This window comes from Physcomitrium patens, chromosome 17 (assembly GCF_059467195.1).
Source record: "Physcomitrium patens ecotype Gransden chromosome 17, ASM5946719v1, whole genome shotgun sequence".
Lineage (NCBI taxonomy): Eukaryota > Viridiplantae > Streptophyta > Bryopsida > Funariales > Funariaceae > Physcomitrium > Physcomitrium patens.
Window position 1 is genome coordinate 13,138,305 of NC_143426.1, and position 14,965 is coordinate 13,153,269.

Sequence of the window (14,965 nt, forward strand, 5' to 3'; positions counted from 1 at the left end):
GTCACTCGACTTGCGTCAGATCTGTGCAGGTCACGGAAAGATGTCTCCACCACCATTGTGTAAAAGAAAAACACACACAGCTCAACTGTCTGTCACTTTGAAACTGCGTTGATGATTTTGTAGCAAGCTCTCTGGATTTGTGGTTTCTACTCTTTAGATTTTGAAGAGAAATCTAAATAAACAATCCATGGCAACCATGTTTTTTGTTGTTCTGTTTTGTTTTGGTATGGTCTAGAAGAATAGTAATGGATTTTTGTTGTGTTCAATTTCAGAGTGGTATTACTAAGATTATAATGTAAGTGTGTACGTGTCAGTATATACCCATACATACATACATACATACATGTTAGTGTTAGTAAAGGTGTTCATATCTGAAATCTAACATGGCAAATGTTACGAATTAGAATCAATACATCATATTTTTCTTTTTCAATTAAAAGCATTGTAAGAGTCAAATATGTTATTTTTTTATATATAACTCGAATTGAATGATACTTAACTACATATAGTATATACATAATATTAAACAATATTAACAATGAGATAAAACAATAAAATAAACTATATGTAAATATTTTTTTAAAAAAATCCTCTGTGCTGGTTTCTTACTTGAGAAGGCGAGGCGGAGTCTCCGCGACAGCTCTCCAATTCAGGTTCGGGGGGGGGGGGGGGGGGGGGGGGAGATCAAAACACAACCGCGGCACACACACACACACGAATTGGCTGATTTGTAAATTACTTGTGATTGTGCGACGAAGCACGAAAATCGCTAAAATGAATGCATCCTACAACGGAACTAAAGAAGTACCCAGAAAACCACTGAGTTTCTTTTATTTATAATGAATGAATATCAAAACCCCACGAAACGAAGGTGTTCATCTCAATTGATGACAGCTGCAATCAACGAGATCCAGCGTCGATGCGAGCTAAATTGTTCACGAATCCCGAAATCATACAGTCCTTTCTGCTGTTTTCTTTACCATCCGGCTGCTTTTATTCATAACGGAATCCCCGCAGAGCACAACATGGCCAGGCGCTAGTGCTGTGTGAAGCAAATCGACGAAAGAGTAGTTTGCATCGGTATGGACAGAATTGGGTACATCACATTTCGTCGCGGAGAGTTGTTGTCCGTTTTCTTCTGGTCGAGATCGACGAGAGAATTCGTCTTTCGGAGTTGGACAGAATTGGGTACATCAGGTATTTGTCACGCAGTGTCCTCGGCCCCCTTTTTGTCGTGATCGCAGGCAGTTCAGGGAGATCACCAGTTGGCGCCTGCAGGTGGTGGCCTGCAACTGCAGCAAAGGGAGAGAGAGAGAGGTGATCGAAGCAAGAGCCGACAGATTCACATTCGGTCGTACAGCTTCATGGCGAAGCATTCATGTCCGTGTGCTGTAAAAGGGTATCAGGTTGAGTTTTATCGTGTCGGAGATGTGAGCAGACCACGCTGCAGTGCGCTTGTGTGGTGGTGACCACCGTCTGGGGATCTTTGTTGTCAGAACCAACCAGCTTTTGTGGGTACTTGTCAGTGCTCGTGGCAACGGAGGCCGCCTAGCTTTGATTGAGGCCTTAAAGAGGTCCATTGTGTTACGTCAGTGTTCGTTAGAGTGCACATTCGCTGGTTTGGACTTTGCATAGATAGTGGATCTCGGTGTGGCAAACCGGGCGCAAGTTCGAGCGGTGAGATATGTGAAGTGTTTGTACGAACTTGACTTTGCATCGAGTCGCCGTTGTGAATGGGCACAGGTACGTGCGAATGCAAGAGATGAGGAGAGTGGTAGCGAAAGAGGCAGAACCCGGGCTGATGACATGCCACAGCGGGTGCTGGCGGTTTTAAGACATTCGGGTTGTGATGCCGTCAAAATTGTGAGATTCGCGAGTCGTGAGGCTCAGATCAGGTCGACTTCGGGCAGTTTTGGCACCCTGTCATCAAGGAGGAGTCGGCTTGACTGATCTTGAATGGAGCTGGATTGGTACTCCAAGAAGCATTTCTCTTCAAATTACTCAAGACGAGTTGCAGCATTGACCAGATTCATAGGACATGTGAGGCCGTCGATCTGAAATTTTTTCGTTCAATTAGGGTTGCAGATTTGTTGGACTTCCGCCATAGATTCTTGGGTTGAAATTGGCAGATGAGGGGCTTGCGGTGAATTTGTGCCTCACCTTGCGAGGTTTTCAATCTGCAGGTAGGGTCGAGTTTAATGCTGGTGAAACCGCTATACAAAAGGTTGTCAAGCTCCATCTCGTCGAAATCTCTGCCTGCCTCTACACATTGTAAGAAGTGGGATGACTACGATGATTTCCTCGACTTCCAGCCCAAGTGTGTGTCGCTCGGCAGGTCAAGAAAATGGGCGTTTCCAAGCTTGGATGAGAGGGCGGGAAGAAAGCAGCACAATTGCTTCGCATGTGTTCTCCACATTTAAGAGCTGATTGCGACCACCAATTGCAACCCCAACCATCATCTCATCCTTCACGAGCTAGAATGTTTTTTTCGTGACCTTTTGTAAGTACATTTCAGAGTTTAGACTATTCGCGGATTGTTTAGAAATCTTTTAGGACCGAAGTCATGAATGAATACCATGCTTCTTTTTTAAACAGAGCACGCTCATGATTTCACTTGGTCAAAATTTCATCTCATACTCACTTGTAGATTGGTTTGGGTGTCAATTGAGTCCATCGATGCTAGCCATGCTGTCGGTGTTTACGTTGACGCCACTCAGTTTGCTTCCCTTGTTTTCATCAGAACTGGTTCTCAATTGTGGAGTACACATGCCCACGAATGGTTGTAATACTCTAGGATCTTTTTGCTCTTAGTCTTTCGTTCGTATCCCTGTTGTAAGACGACCTCGACATCATCGTTTAGGGTTTACCTGAACCGTAAGGAGGACCGTCTCAAGCTTTTCATGCATCTCTTGTTGCGCTCGCATATTACCCTCCGCTTTCTTATTCATTTCCTGAGATGCTGTGACATTGTCTTTCTAAAATCTGCAAGCTGTGCAGTCTCTCGCACTGTTCCATCATCGTCAGTCGTAGTTACTTTGTGTTGGCTTGGGACGTGTCCCTCCATTATTTCTTTTGAAGTTTACCTTGCTTAACTGTGTTCATGACTTCCCAACCATCACTTGGGTCTTCTGAGCCTTTTCATGCGGAATTCCATTATTGTCCTGTTTTATGAAGAGATCATCTTTCGCCATGAAAGCTTTGTCTGTCAAAATTGATGTTATCTTATAGAAAGTTTGTACCCGACTTCATGGTTCACATTGACAACAGTAATTCTAAGTTCACTTCCTGCGTCATGCACTGGAACAACTGATGCTGTCAACGTCTTCCTCGAATTCTAATTAATAACCATCGCAGCAAGTGCTGTCCTGCATCTGTGTACTGTCAGTCCTTGTTACTCTTAAAGTTACGAAATGAACTCAAAATAAACAAACATTGTTCACAGCGTGTCACTAATCAGCTGGACTCTTGCTGTATAATTCTCCGTTCATACTAAGAGTCAACATGCCCATAATCATATCGATAAACAAGAAGAAAGCTGACAGTAGACTTCACTTCATTAAAACAGTACTCCTGATTGTAGAATGAAATTACTAAACACCATCCTCTTTGAAACTGAATTTGTCATTTTGTGTCAACCTTCCAATTTCTGAACTCGTCTCCACAATGGCAGTAAACCTGCGGGGGTGCATCTGGAAGAAAAATGGAGAAAGTGAAAAAGATACCAAGTTCTGAACTGCAAGTCGAACAGTTAAAAAATATGGGATGAGAAAGATAAATCACTTGATCAAGTTTTCACATGAACATGAACAGAAACATGAATTAGTCGCAGTCATTCATCTCCGACGAGTTTTCTGCTAATGTGTAGCATGATCATGTTAAGACCCACCTCCTATATGTGGCAACTTACAATCTGCTTCCGAAAACGTTCAAATGCATCGATCAAGTGTCAACCAGCCAACACTTGGTTCACACTGACCCAGGTATGATGACAATCAACCACTGCACTGAATTGAAACGCATATCAATCGACGAGATACACACCCCTCCCAAGACCTCCGATAGGTTTAGCGAAGCAAATTTAATGATGTTGAGCTTCAATTCTGGACACTGCACCTGCATCAACATTTCAAGCAAATCATGAGCCAGGGTTTTGACAATGAAGAAGTCCTTCACGTCATCACTAGGTTTTGGTTGGCACTTTGTATCATCACGTTTGAAACGGAATTGCTGCATGGAAGTCCAGGTCAAACACAAACGGAGGGTTTAGGGTTCGGAAGTAATCAAAAGCCTATCAAGATCTCTTCGTCCCAGATATGATCATCTAAGATGTTCCAGGTATTACAACTAAGATGCAGATAACCCAGATTTTACTTATAATGAATGAACAAACACGGGTGTGCGGTGTTTAGTATACTGATGTTGTTGCATGCTTTTATATTCATTCTCATGAGCATGAAATGATTTTCATGTATTCAATGCCATATGTCCACTGAGTGAATGCCACAAGTTGTGGTCAAGTCATGCTCCCACTTGCTTGCCAAAAGTAAAAGAAATTATGTGTATTAAAGGTACATGGAGGCAGCCAATATTGACACATCGATATTCTGCATAAAACTGACGGCAAAGCTGAGTGAAGCTTTACTTTTCGGAACACAATTTTTAGCATGCAAGGAAAAGTTGAATGGTATTTAGAGATAGTATGACTAGGGTTTCTTACTTCTCTCGAACATTGGTGTGGAATACAATCTTGCGATGTAAAATCGAACACCTTCTAAATCATGATTGTAAATCTTCGGATGGAGACAACTTAGTGTGATCCGCGCCCATCTGAAAAAGAAAAACGCGGATCTAAGCTTTTTCAATAAGAACATTTATTACATGCGCTAAATTGGTATTCTCCTTTCAAATAACATGCTGCTTTCCAATTAGACCACCATAAAGCTATAAATAAATAAATGTGTAATTATATAGTTTCGTGTGATTGAACAAGGCGCAACGGATGTTGAAATACAAAGGAATATGTGCTGCAGCCAACACATTATGACCGAATCCAATGATATCACTCCAAAGAAAAAATGGCCCACAAATCGATAACTTAACGTCAATTCCTCAATAGCAAACTCATCGCTTCATCGAGCTCTAGAAACAATATATATATATATATATATATATATATATGTGGGTTGCACTTGAATATGTCTTTTCGAAAGCTGCTGATAACTACTCATTGCATACTTTTATCAGGAAGTTTTATGCTCGACGAAAACACTTGAGCTTCACTATTTGAATTTGAATTGGAGTTTGACTTCAGGTTGGGTTTGAAGCGCTGGGTTACCAACCTCTTGTCCATTATCATTCAATCATTCATTCTTTCCCTAATTCTAATTTTGGCAATAAATGGGTTTAGATTCCATCGCAAATCGTGCCCTACAGCCACGCAGGCTGGTCACGAAGGTTGCCGTTGCAGAGGTTGAAGCAACAAGCTCTCTTCCCTCCTTCTACCGTCCCTCCCTCCACGACAGCCACGCCGAATGGCTCACATCGAGGTAGATGCTTAGAAAACCTGAACACATTTGACTTGCTGTTGAGCTTCATTCGCATAATCTAAACCGCCGTTCGAGCACCATGCTTGTGGTGTGATGCAAGCACAGGATATATACAACCCAGCAGAAGAAGTCAAAAACTGTGATGGCTTGTTCAACTGAGAAAGAAATCTTAGCTACAACCCATGCATGTTAAATAGGTTACATACGACCCCGAAAACAACAAGCTCGATAACGATAATGATATCAAGGAACATTCACATTCGGCACTGCCTTCGGAATTTGTACAAACACTGATTCTTCGTGGTGAAGTTTCAAAGTGGGTGGTGGGATTGATGAGAAGTGGCATTGATTCATGAATACGGGGGATTGCAACTCCAGTCTGTGTTGCAAGGGAGGTGAATGAAGCTCTAATTCGGAGAATGCCACCGCGGAGATCGGGTTTCCGAAGGGTTGAGGATACAGCAGTTTCTGCACTTGCGGAAGCCTTGCAGCGCACTGGATGGTTCGGTGCCTCCGGATCAAGCAGGTGGGGAATTGGCACAAGACAGCAAGCCACAAAATTTGGGCAACGGATAGCAAAAAGTGGGCAGATCCTGATCCTTCCACATGAGGCGACACTTGCATCGGCAGTATGGTTCATGCGTCCAGGGCCTTTGACCACCGTCCCACCGGAAGACTAGAAACCAGGAATAAAGAGTGTAGGGAACCAACCTTCGTGTGTGTTCGGAGTACTTTATTAGGTGGAAACCATGATTACTGAAAATGGCTTAGTTGGACAAAAGCTTGCATTAATGGTGTCAATTGATAAAGGCATCTTTCCAAATCCGGCATTGGGTTGTGATCAGTGCATTCAATGCCTGCCAGCCTGCGTCCAGAAGGCCGTCATCGGGGGGGGGGGGGGGGGGGGGGGGAACCAAAAACCAAAAAAAAAAAAAAAAAAAAAAAAATACTCCTCCCTAAAGTAGTTATGGTTTCTATTCCATAGAGAGCTGTGTATCGCATGCAGTTCTGTAAACAATGTTCGGGAGAAGGTGTTCAAACAATGAATTGCATTCCGAACACAAAGTCATTTTAGAGAAAGAGTGAGAGAGAGAGAGAGAGAGAGAGAGAGAGGAGGGGAAAAACAACTCGAAATGCATTAATTTCATCGCAAATCTTGTCAGATATGCCACAATTCCTGTCTAGGTGAGCAATCGAGAAAAGAAAGCAGAATACACCAGAACTGCTTGCATCATCGAAATATCGATAATCTCCAACATACATTCTTTGTTTTTGTGTGTGTGTGTGTGTTTTTTTTTTTTTTTATAATAGGAAACTGGGCATGGAGCCAAATCTCTCCACTAATGAATCCCGAATTGGATAATGCGTGTCTAGGAATAGCAAAGGCGACTACGGTACAAGAGGGCGGTGGTGGTCACGAGAGCGGAACCAAGCATCCTCCGGCCTCTGCTTTTCGACCCTGCTCTTCGCAAGCATGAGCTGCTTGCTACTAAAAATACGGGTGCAGTATCGCATTCTAGCACCAGTTTCTCACTGCATCCGAGTGACCTGCACCAGACAGCCCCCCTCTCTCATTCTGACCACAGAAATGGATGTTCGTGTTTGAAATGGAGCTCGCAACCTTCACCGTTGGATTGTGCCACAATCCCTGCTGCCAATCACAACTCTGGCTTTCTGAGTCGACGAAGGCATGCTGCATTGTGAGATGGCTGTGTGGTTAATGAAGTAGGTGGAGCGCATTAACGCATCTGATCCTGTTACAGTTTCCGATGTTACTTATCCGTCTCCGTCTGGATAGACCAGGTGAATCTGTTGCCATTTCGAGACTGGTTGAGTGTTTTACGCTGTCAATTCAACGTTGAGGAGAAATCCATCTTTTGCTTTCCCACTAGCTTGACTCCAGCTTTGCTTCAAGCTCGAGGTTAGGGTTTGAAAAGATCATCCATCAATTGCACCGAGAGAGTTACAGCATGTAATTTGTCATGCAGATCAAATCTCTGTGTATTTTGTCTTTGTTTCATGGAGAGAAACTTTTCAATGTTGTGGTTGCGCCTTTGGATCCAGGTCTTACAAACAAATAAGCAGCGCTTTGCCATTTTTAAACAAAAAAGTTGAGGGTTTGGTTCTCTTACGAAATCTTTGATTGAATCTTCTCGAAGAAAGAAGAGGTAAATGTAGATGGTGCATGACTTACGAGCCAGATGATAGTTATCTTTTGCCACTTGATTTGCCCATTAGATGCGAGCGCATGTGCTTTAACTTTATTAAACTCGGTATTTATTAGTGTTTCTTTTTGTTTTGAGGGGGGCTTGCAAGTAAGGAGAATGAACTTGGAGAACCAAATGAAGCGTCGAGACCAACACCAGAGCAAATTTGAAGGGAGGAAGGGTTTCTGATCACAGCTTGTTGAGCTCGAAAGGCTGCGGCAACATCGTCCACTTGGATACGAAGATTCTTTTGGGAATTGGTTCATGCACTCTTGTCTGGTGGTGGGGCATTGACCACTGGAGGTTCGTTGCAAGGAGACGATGCTCTCACTCGATGGGCGTGAACCTGGAAGTGAGCTCACAACCTTAACAGACAAACCCAGTGAGCAGGAAAAATAGCACTTGTGTTCCTTGGTGAAAGGAAATTGATGTGCATTAATTACTTCGAGTAGAAGCAGAGAAGAAGAATTACGAGCGAAAGGAAAAAAAAAAAAAAAAAAAAAAAAAAGCAATCTAAAACAAGTTCTCAGATCCATTGCCTTCAACGCGAATTACATTGCATCAATTTCACGTTTGTGCTTGCGACAGTACTTTTGTTCCTCATTCACTATCGAATTTCGAACATGTATATTGTTACTTATTTACTTACGTACACACACATGTATATATAGAAAAGTTAGTAGCTCATGAAAATCCTAAATGATTTCTTTCTTTTTAACGTAGCTTAATCAATTGGGTGATATATTTATTTGTCACCACACCACCAATATCAAATGAGGTTCTGAATGCTCAAGTTTACTTTTGGTGCTGAAGAGTTTGTGTTTCAACATATGCACCTTGTACTTGAAAATAAACTGAGACCTCAGAGTTCGTGTTGAACGTGGACTTTTATTTCATGGCAAGTTTTTCGGAAAACCAAAACATCTCAAACTGACAAATGAAGCTCACAGTCACATTAACGAACTGTAAATAACCATTCCGAGCAGATCATTGAAATTGGAGAGCTTCGTGAACAGCTATATCTTGCGTTCTATCAGATTAGAATTTGTGGGTGTTGATGTTGCATAACAGAACTCTGTCCCAGTTCTGCTGGAAGACATCCACACAAGGACAATTTCCGGTACAGTTGCAGGAAGGCCATGGTCAAGTTGAAGAATACCTGGGCAGATAATTTACAGTAGGCAGGCTGTGAGTTCAGCGTTCTTACAGGCAGATATTCACGTGAAGCTTCGTTCTCCGTCCTTCCTTCCGTCCCTTCGATACTACATAATATACATCCACACCCAGAATTAGACGCAGAATCCTTTTTTGCAGATACCTGTGGATAGATCTTGCTCGATCGGCAGTCTGGAGTGTGCAAGTCAGAATCAGGTCTGTCTCTCTCTAGAGTGTCGGCTTGGTAACTCAGCTGGGTTTTGTGACATAGTGGACTTGGTGCTGTTGTCTCGCTGCAAGTCGACAGTTACGGGAGTCAAGCAGCCGTAAGCTTCAGTTGGAAGCCAGTGCGGAAGAGTTCCGAGGGAGCTGAGGATGAGAGGTGATGGGATTGTGTGTGATGAAGGACCAGATTTGGAGCCGCTATCGTCTGTGTGGAGCTGAGCAGGTGCACAACTGGAGCTGGAGTAGAGAGAGGGAGCAGAGGTGCCGTTGTGCAGAGGACCTCGAAGCGGTTATTTTTGTGTGTCTAAGTATTCCAAAGAACAGGAAGAAGCCTGTCGTGGATAGTCTGTGGTGAGATAGAGAGTTTCCCCAGGAGGTTGAGGATTGTTTGTAGCGGCATTGAGTCCAGGGAGTGAATCGAGCTACTTCGGGGCTGTTAAGGAAGGCGAGGCCTTCGCGCTGAGGTGAGCACCTTAGGACTCTTCTGGTGAGATTCATGTGCAGCGTGCACGCACGATGAGAGGTGTGATAGGAGTGATGGGGATGCAGAGAGCTGGGGGCTTACTAGGAGTGCATGGCGATAGTATGAATGATACCAACTCGGAATCCAGAGCTCAAGCCGGACGTATTTTGACGCCGCAGCGCGAGTATCCCATTTTCACTCCAGTAAGCTCCCGACTTCCTCTGGTCTTTGAGTCTGCATTGTAGACTCACAGTGAGCGAGGGTCACACAACAGTCACGCATGCGGTTCGGTTGCCATCGCTAATTGGCGTCTGGTCATGTTCCCTTTCTTTGGAACGGCCTTAAATCCCCTTGACACTTGCTTTGCCCAACGTACTGTCTTTGGCCCTTGAATGTGAATGGGTTCCTTTGATGTTGAAGGTACGAAACGAGACTGCTGTATTTAACGCTGCCAGCGAATTACATGATACAGAGCTACGACTTTTATTCACTACTGCTCATGTTACTGGCAGACAAACGAACTACACACTTAGGCTCGGTTTCTCCGCTCACTTTCATCGGTGCTAGGGAAGCGCGAATGCACGATAGAAGTTATTTTGAAAAATCGGTCACAGGAAGTGCTACTGGATTGTATTGCACTGGAGGCGGTGTCATAAACTGATAGGCAGCATCGCCATCTGTAGTCGTCTTTTTTTCTGTCACATGTGGGATTAAGCCCCGTGAGGATTACCCACTACGCTTAGATCATTAGTTAACTTTATCTTCGAAGGATTCAAATTCAATGATATTTTTGCATGGTGAGAATGTTGTGGTTAGTACTTACTGCTGAGGCGTCACAATGAACAACTGCGTGCAGAGCATTCGTGAGTCACTCGTGCTTCCAGGCAATGTAGACCAGAGTCGCGCGAGCTTCCAAGACGAGGGCCAAGGAATTTGGAAAGAGATCCACACTGATACGCAGAGCACGAGTGGACATAGCAGCCGCTCGCTCTCCTTCAATACGAGCCTCACTCTCACGCCTTCTGTGAGCGCTATCAGTCTGGAGCAGCCCACCTTCCTCAAGCCCCGCACCCGCGCCACCAGTCCTGGATCCCAGTACATGGACGCTCCCGCAGCGATGGTAAGTTCGAGCACGGGAACTATGCTTCCGTTGGGGCGGGTCGCCATGAATCAAGGAAACAATTTCTACGTTCCTGTGCCAAGCAATGCAGCCCAGCGGAACAATATCATTCCCGGAAGAACGGCGAGCCCAGTCACGAGAGCGGCCATTTCTCACTCCCCACAAAACTTCAACATCCTCAGTCCGCAACTCAGACCGTTGGAGAAAAGTCCCAAGCTCACGCAGCTGCACGTTGCCAGCCCGTGTGTCACAGAAAGTGGAGGGATGACGCCCATAGTTAACCACCTAACTCTGAGTCCGGAACACACGCGACCTGGGTATGATGTGAATCTGAATGACCCGCGCATGTCGTCCAACAACATGCTGCCTCCGGCGTCGGTGGGAGCAAGCACAATGACGAGTCCTGCGCATGGCTCCTTGGGCTCGACGACGAGGTTGAAGAAGATCATGAAATCACGGCATGTTGAGCAGTCCCCTCGCCCGTCGGTGTCCAAGGACAGGTCCCCGGGACGGACGTGGAGGAAATCCTCCCGAGCAGTATCACCCAACTTGGCTAGTATCAGAGACGAGGCACAGAATGCAACTAGAAGCATCAACCGGGAGATGAACAAGTCGTTTCAGGGTAACGCAGTGTGGACAAACTCAGGATGTGTGAATTCATCGTCCCTAACCAGTTGGCGAGGTAGTGGTCATGACAGCAGTCAACTTGTTGTTTCTTCAGGAGCCGTCGACAGGGACATGTCTCAAGGTTCGACCGCTTTAGTCATACGTCTTTAATCATTCCTTCGATGTGATGAGAGGTTGATGTCGCTTCCGTTTCTCGAATCAAAGTTTTGTCACATAGACTAACGCTTCCAAAATTGTGTGGAGTGCAGATTCTTCAATAGGGTATGAACCCCCAGAATTGCCGCAGAAAGTCGGGGGCAAAAAGGTTGCATCAACGCAGAAATCGGGGACTTATAACATATTCAACTTCCTCAGTTGGGGCAAGAAAAAGAGCGGAGCGTCAGCTGCTGCGATTAAATTGAATGAATCCTTCCAATCTGACATGGGAAGTGTGAAAGCAGATTCCGATTCGATAAAGGTTTTAGACTACACCATCAAGACGTTGCGGCACAAGCTAGAGCTGGCGAATCAGAAGAACGTTGCAGCAGCTGAAGAGATCCGCGCCTTGCAAGCTGCTGCAGAAGTTTCTGATGAGAAATGCAGATTGTTGACGCAACGGTGCCAGGATTTGGAGCTCCAGCTGAGTGCTCGACATAGCGGCCTCTGGGATATGGAACTTGCGGCTGAGGATTACCTTGTTGGAAGGAGGGAGCATAATCCCCCAGCGGCTGGACCGCCAGCTATTGCCCGCCGGTTTTCTCCGGAGGAACTGAGACCCGAGAAGTTCTTAAAGGCGTTCGAGGATTCGAAGAACGCGCTTCGGAGGCTAGCGTCCGCAATATGCCACCACATTCGGGAGTCAGGGGAGTCGGCGACGCAAGTGATCACTTCTCTCTTAGAGCAGCACAAAGTTGGACGATGGGTCAGTCGGATGCCACGGAACGTCATCATCCTCTACTTTGAGTCTTTTCTCAACCAGGTTATGTTCGAAAGCTTTGAGAATGTGAGCTTCGAGCCCAATGGCGCTTCCTCCGTGTTCGACCCCGAGACTTTGAAACAAACCTGCTATCAATCGTACCAGAACCTGAAAAACCAGGAATGGTCCACTATAGAGAAATCCCTCGGCAAACCTGGCGCTCTAGTGGTGAATGCAAATTTTCACCGATTCTTCGTGGTGCGAATGGAGCTCATCCTGTCGCAGCTTGGAAAACTGGCAGAGAGTGAGATCTCCCTGAGTCTCATGGCGTCCTTCTTCAACGCAGTCAAATCAGTGTGGCTTGTGCACCACCTGGCATTCGCATTCGATCAACCAGTTTCAATCTTCCGAGTCTCGCCCTCCGCCGAGTTCGACCCCAGATTCATGGACCAAGTCCCTGCCTTCGAGGAGGAGCCTGTTCGATCGAAGATCAGCATCATGGTGAATCCAGGCTTCATTGTCAATCGTCAGACTATCAAGTGCCAGGTGTATTGTAGTAGTAAATATTAATACCTGATTCTTTCCTCGGCCTCAGACGTTGGGACCGGGCCCTTCTTATTTAAAATGACACTGTAGGGAACGAGTTTGATTTGTCTTGTTCTATTGTGCAATTTTTCGTTCACTTTTTACATCACCTGTGTAACATAAACTCAAGCTCTGGCATCAAGAAACGCCTGGCAATAATGTTAAGGCTGGAAGCCGCATGTCGCTTACTGTAATTTCCACTCATACTGGCTTTTGACAGACAGTTGCAAGGTTTTGAACCGACGGTAGATAAATCCTTGCAAGTGTATAAGTGTATCCTAAGCACTGCACCAATGAGAACATGCAACTCTAGAAAACTGGGTGAAGAGAACTATAACCGCATTAATGTGAGTTTTCCTTCACATGACATTCTGCAGACAAACTTGCAAAGTACGTGACAGCAGTATGAGAACTAGCGGTCCACAGCCACAAGTACCCGAAATCCATTGCTTTATCTGCTTGGAGGCCCTTCACATCGTCGAAGCTACCGGTGAACAAACCTTTGAGGTACATATAGCGCCACACAAAGTAGAAGTAGCTTTGGGTATGACATTCAGAGTTTGTTGCTTGAAAGGCAGTAAGAATTGACACTCCGATCACGACCCAGAGAACAAGTTGACATGTCTGAGAGAAAATATGTCAGCACCGTTTGGAGAGGGTTGTCGACTGTACTGGGATCCAGACAATGAGAAAACAGCCTGTGAACCAACCACCCACAAAGTGGATTCCTAACCTCGCACTGTATGAAGGTGAGAGGCCAAGATTGCGGAAGATCCAGGGAAAAGAAATGATGGGAAACGCTGGAAACAACAAGAGCAAGTGGAGAACGGAACGCATGATTACTGACATACCGAGAGCAGATGAGAAACCGAGTTGAATGGTGAGGCAAAGGAGGAGCAAATGTCTCCTTGCTTTCGTTCAATGGTTTAGGGTGATGTCACCCCTGCCACACACTTCGGCGTGTGCAGCGTCAGAAACACTCGTACCACTTAACAGACGATCATTTGGCAGCACAAGACATAATACATTCAAAAGAGTCTGTGTTTGCGCATTTTGCAAACATTGTGCGGTCGTGTTCTATAAACCATTTGTTGCAGCTCACAGTAGAACATTATATTTTGAGACAATTAAGTATGAAGATAGATGGAGTAATCAAAATCGTGTGTGAAAGTAGACCTACTTACAACAAGAAAACTGAAGCTTGAGTTTTAATGCAATTGAATGTTCCTAATTGTGCAAAGATGTTCAGACTGTTGAAAGCTGTTGAAAGCATTAAATGTAGGCGACGCTCTCCACACTATTTAATATAGTTTACAATATTTATTGTAGCTATAGTGTGGAATGTAGTGGGGAGACACTGTTTATCTTCTCTTTGTATAAAGGATATAATCCTATCAATAAACTCACTTCTTGTGTGTGTGTAGTTACATATGTGTGCATATTATTTCTAGCCACTATTGTCTCTATTTCTCTAAAACATTCTCAACACATTATCAACACAATTGCTTTTATGCTATAGTCTTAGTTCTTAGTTCTTAAAAACTTATAAGCATTTTTTCTTCTGTTTTCTCCTAAATTTTTTTTCCCTTCTTGTGTTGCTCCTGCTACTATTGTTGTCCGTTGTTGTTGCTCACTACCGTTGACTGCTGCTGACTATTGCCGATTGCCGCCGAACTGCCACACCTTGATGCACCTTACTATAGTCCATCTCAAACCCTTATTTTTGTAAAAAAAATAAAATAAAAAATAAAAAATAAAATCTTATTTTATTTTTATTTTTTAATATTTTTGATTTCAAGTTTCAATTTTATCATTTTATTTGGCTTTACATTTTAAGATACATTTTATTCAATCTTTTTTACTTAAACTTGTATTTTTTTATTCATAGATTTATTTATAATGAGTGCTTCAACATCCTCAATTATTTCTACTATGTTTTTAATAATTACTATTGCATTCCAATATTTTTAAGCTCTTCTATTTCCACCATTGGCTGCTGATAGAAATAATTATCCATTATACGTAAAAATGGAAAAAACAAATTTATTTATAGAACAACTATCGAATACAATTCTATTTGAAGAATCTCCTACTATAAGTACTTCAATTCCTATTGCTATCCATTGGAAAGTACTTCTTTTC

At 44.0% G+C, this 14,965-nt stretch overlaps 1 protein-coding gene and 1 long non-coding RNA gene across 4 annotated transcripts; both read left to right on the forward strand.

Moving 5' to 3' along the window:
* The first annotated feature begins 977 nt into the window (after window positions 1-977).
* On the forward strand, window positions 978-2,810 carry LOC149987564 (uncharacterized). The gene is made up of 2 exons (XR_016497998.1): window positions 978-2,040; window positions 2,184-2,810. It is a non-coding gene; the product is annotated as an uncharacterized LOC149987564 (long non-coding RNA).
* A 6,250-nt stretch (window positions 2,811-9,060) lies between these two features.
* Window positions 9,061-13,017, forward strand: LOC112294747 (IRK-interacting protein). Of its 3 annotated transcripts, XM_024545527.3 has the most exons (4): window positions 9,061-9,597; window positions 9,683-9,799; window positions 10,453-11,464; window positions 11,592-13,017. In XM_024545527.3, the coding sequence occupies exons 2-4, from the start codon at window positions 9,719-9,721 to the stop codon at window positions 12,806-12,808; spliced, it is 2,310 nt and encodes a 769-aa protein (XP_024401295.1). In that variant the 5' UTR covers window positions 9,061-9,597; window positions 9,683-9,718; the 3' UTR covers window positions 12,809-13,017. The 3 variants fall into 3 exon arrangements, with proteins under 3 accessions (XP_024401295.1, XP_024401294.1, XP_024401297.1); XM_024545526.3 differs by having other exon boundaries at window positions 9,061-9,799; XM_024545529.3 differs by lacking the exon at window positions 9,683-9,799.
* Window positions 13,018-14,965: the final 1,948 nt, after the last annotated feature.